Source organism: Egretta garzetta, unplaced genomic scaffold, assembly GCF_000687185.1.
Source record: "Egretta garzetta isolate BGI_Z169 unplaced genomic scaffold, ASM68718v1 scaffold434, whole genome shotgun sequence".
NCBI lineage: Eukaryota > Metazoa > Chordata > Aves > Pelecaniformes > Ardeidae > Egretta > Egretta garzetta.
The window spans coordinates 336,579-338,221 of NW_009259584.1; the positions used below are offsets into that span (position 1 = coordinate 336,579).

The window sequence follows — 1,643 nt, forward strand, 5'->3', positions numbered from 1 at the left end:
TGTTTATTACTCTTTGGGAAAAAAAAAAACAAAAAAAAAACCAAAACAAAAACCAGAACAACAAACACAAAAAGCTGCTGCATACAAGGAAAAGAAAAATGGTTAGAAGAACAAAAAATTGTAAGTGACAGTTACATATTAGGGAATACTAAAGGATTGTATGCTGCTCCCTGCTGCTACAGTACGCCAGAGGACTAAGCAGAATGTAAAAGTCTTTTCACTCTCCATAAGAAGGCAAAAATATTTCCAGGATGTTCTGCAGACAGGCAAGAGCTCATACCTCCAATAACCTCCACATTGATGTGATCTGCAACTTCAAGACTAAGTTCCAAGTGTGTTTCAACTCAATTCTGCAGCAATTTCAGCTCTTGAAGAACAAGTACTGAGCAGCCTTAGTCTCATCACTCAAATCAGTGGGACTCAGCTATCCTCAGGTTTCCTCTGAATGTGCTCAGAACTTTGCTAACAGTGTTCCTTGCAGCCAAGCAGTTTTTCCCTCTTCTGAGCCACACAAATTTGCTGCTGACCCAAATGGAGCCAAATTTCCCAGGGTCCTTCCCTTTGTGCCCGTGGAATTTCTAAGTTCACTCTGTCCTTTCTAAGAGGAACAACAATGCATACACCAAACAGCACATTGCTCCTTCCCTCCACAGTGAACCCTGCCTTAATTAGGAAGACTTTTGAAGAAGATGTATTACCTACCATGCCAGGACTAACACACTATCGTATCATGCAGAATTCAACCCTTTTATCATCATCACATCTGATTATGTCTTTATTTAGAAGCTACTAACATGTTTGGAGATGCAAAATCACATCACTTTCTGAAAGGTAGCAGTAAGAGATACCTCAGTGCAGAGTGGCCTCCATAATTAGAAAAAGCACAGGGGCCAGCTTTTTCCCCTTCAACAAGCTTGGGAAGCGCCAAACAATATGCAAAGGCAAAAGGGGAAAATGGTTACAGTACTGAGAAGGCTAAAATTTGAATGAGATACTAACAAACCTTTCTTGTGGAAGGAAAAGGAAATGACTGATTCTAAAAAAGCTTCTGCAATAAATCATCACCCCTGCATGAAATTCCATTCATATACGCTGCAATATCTGGTAGTAATGTTAGAGAAAACCAAAAAGGAACAAAAACTTAGCAACAGACAAGTTTATAAAGAACAAAATACAGCTTGCTGGAATTGCTGAGGTCTTTCAGTAGTTCAAACAGTAGAAGGAGATTTCAGAATCAAACAAGAGTTTCAACAGCTGTATTTGTATTATAGTCATAAAGGCATAAATGTGAAATACAGCTCTAATAAAAAATTGAAGTTTATAAAACTGGATGGTAATTTTCCACCCTTTCCAGAAGTATCTCAGAATATCCAGGGGAATAATACCTGAAAGAGAAACATTTTGTTTGTGCATTAGACTACATGTTCTGCATGTTCTGCACTAAGTAATGAAACACTATTCATATTGCTATTGATCAGGGAAAAATCCTAGCACTAAACATTGGTCAATGAATTCTACAGTTATACCCCTACAATGATTTAAAAGCCTGCTTTTCAACTTACGTTATCATGTATACTTGGAAGTCAGGTTTTCAAAAATTTATTTAGCTGCTTGAAGTGGCTTTTTTTTAGATAGGTTCAGCA

General features: G+C 37.7%; 1 protein-coding gene across 1 annotated transcript in view; it reads right to left on the reverse strand.

Moving 5' to 3' along the window:
- Window positions 1–1,318: 1,318 nt before the first annotated feature.
- SPAG6 (sperm associated antigen 6) overlaps window positions 1,319–1,643 on the reverse strand; it is a 40,002-nt gene continuing 39,677 nt past the window's right edge. The window contains exon 11 of the mRNA XM_009637710.2: window positions 1,319–1,385. Coding sequence (XP_009636005.1) covers window positions 1,319–1,385 — 67 coding nt within the window. The remainder of the gene's footprint in view (window positions 1,386–1,643) is intronic.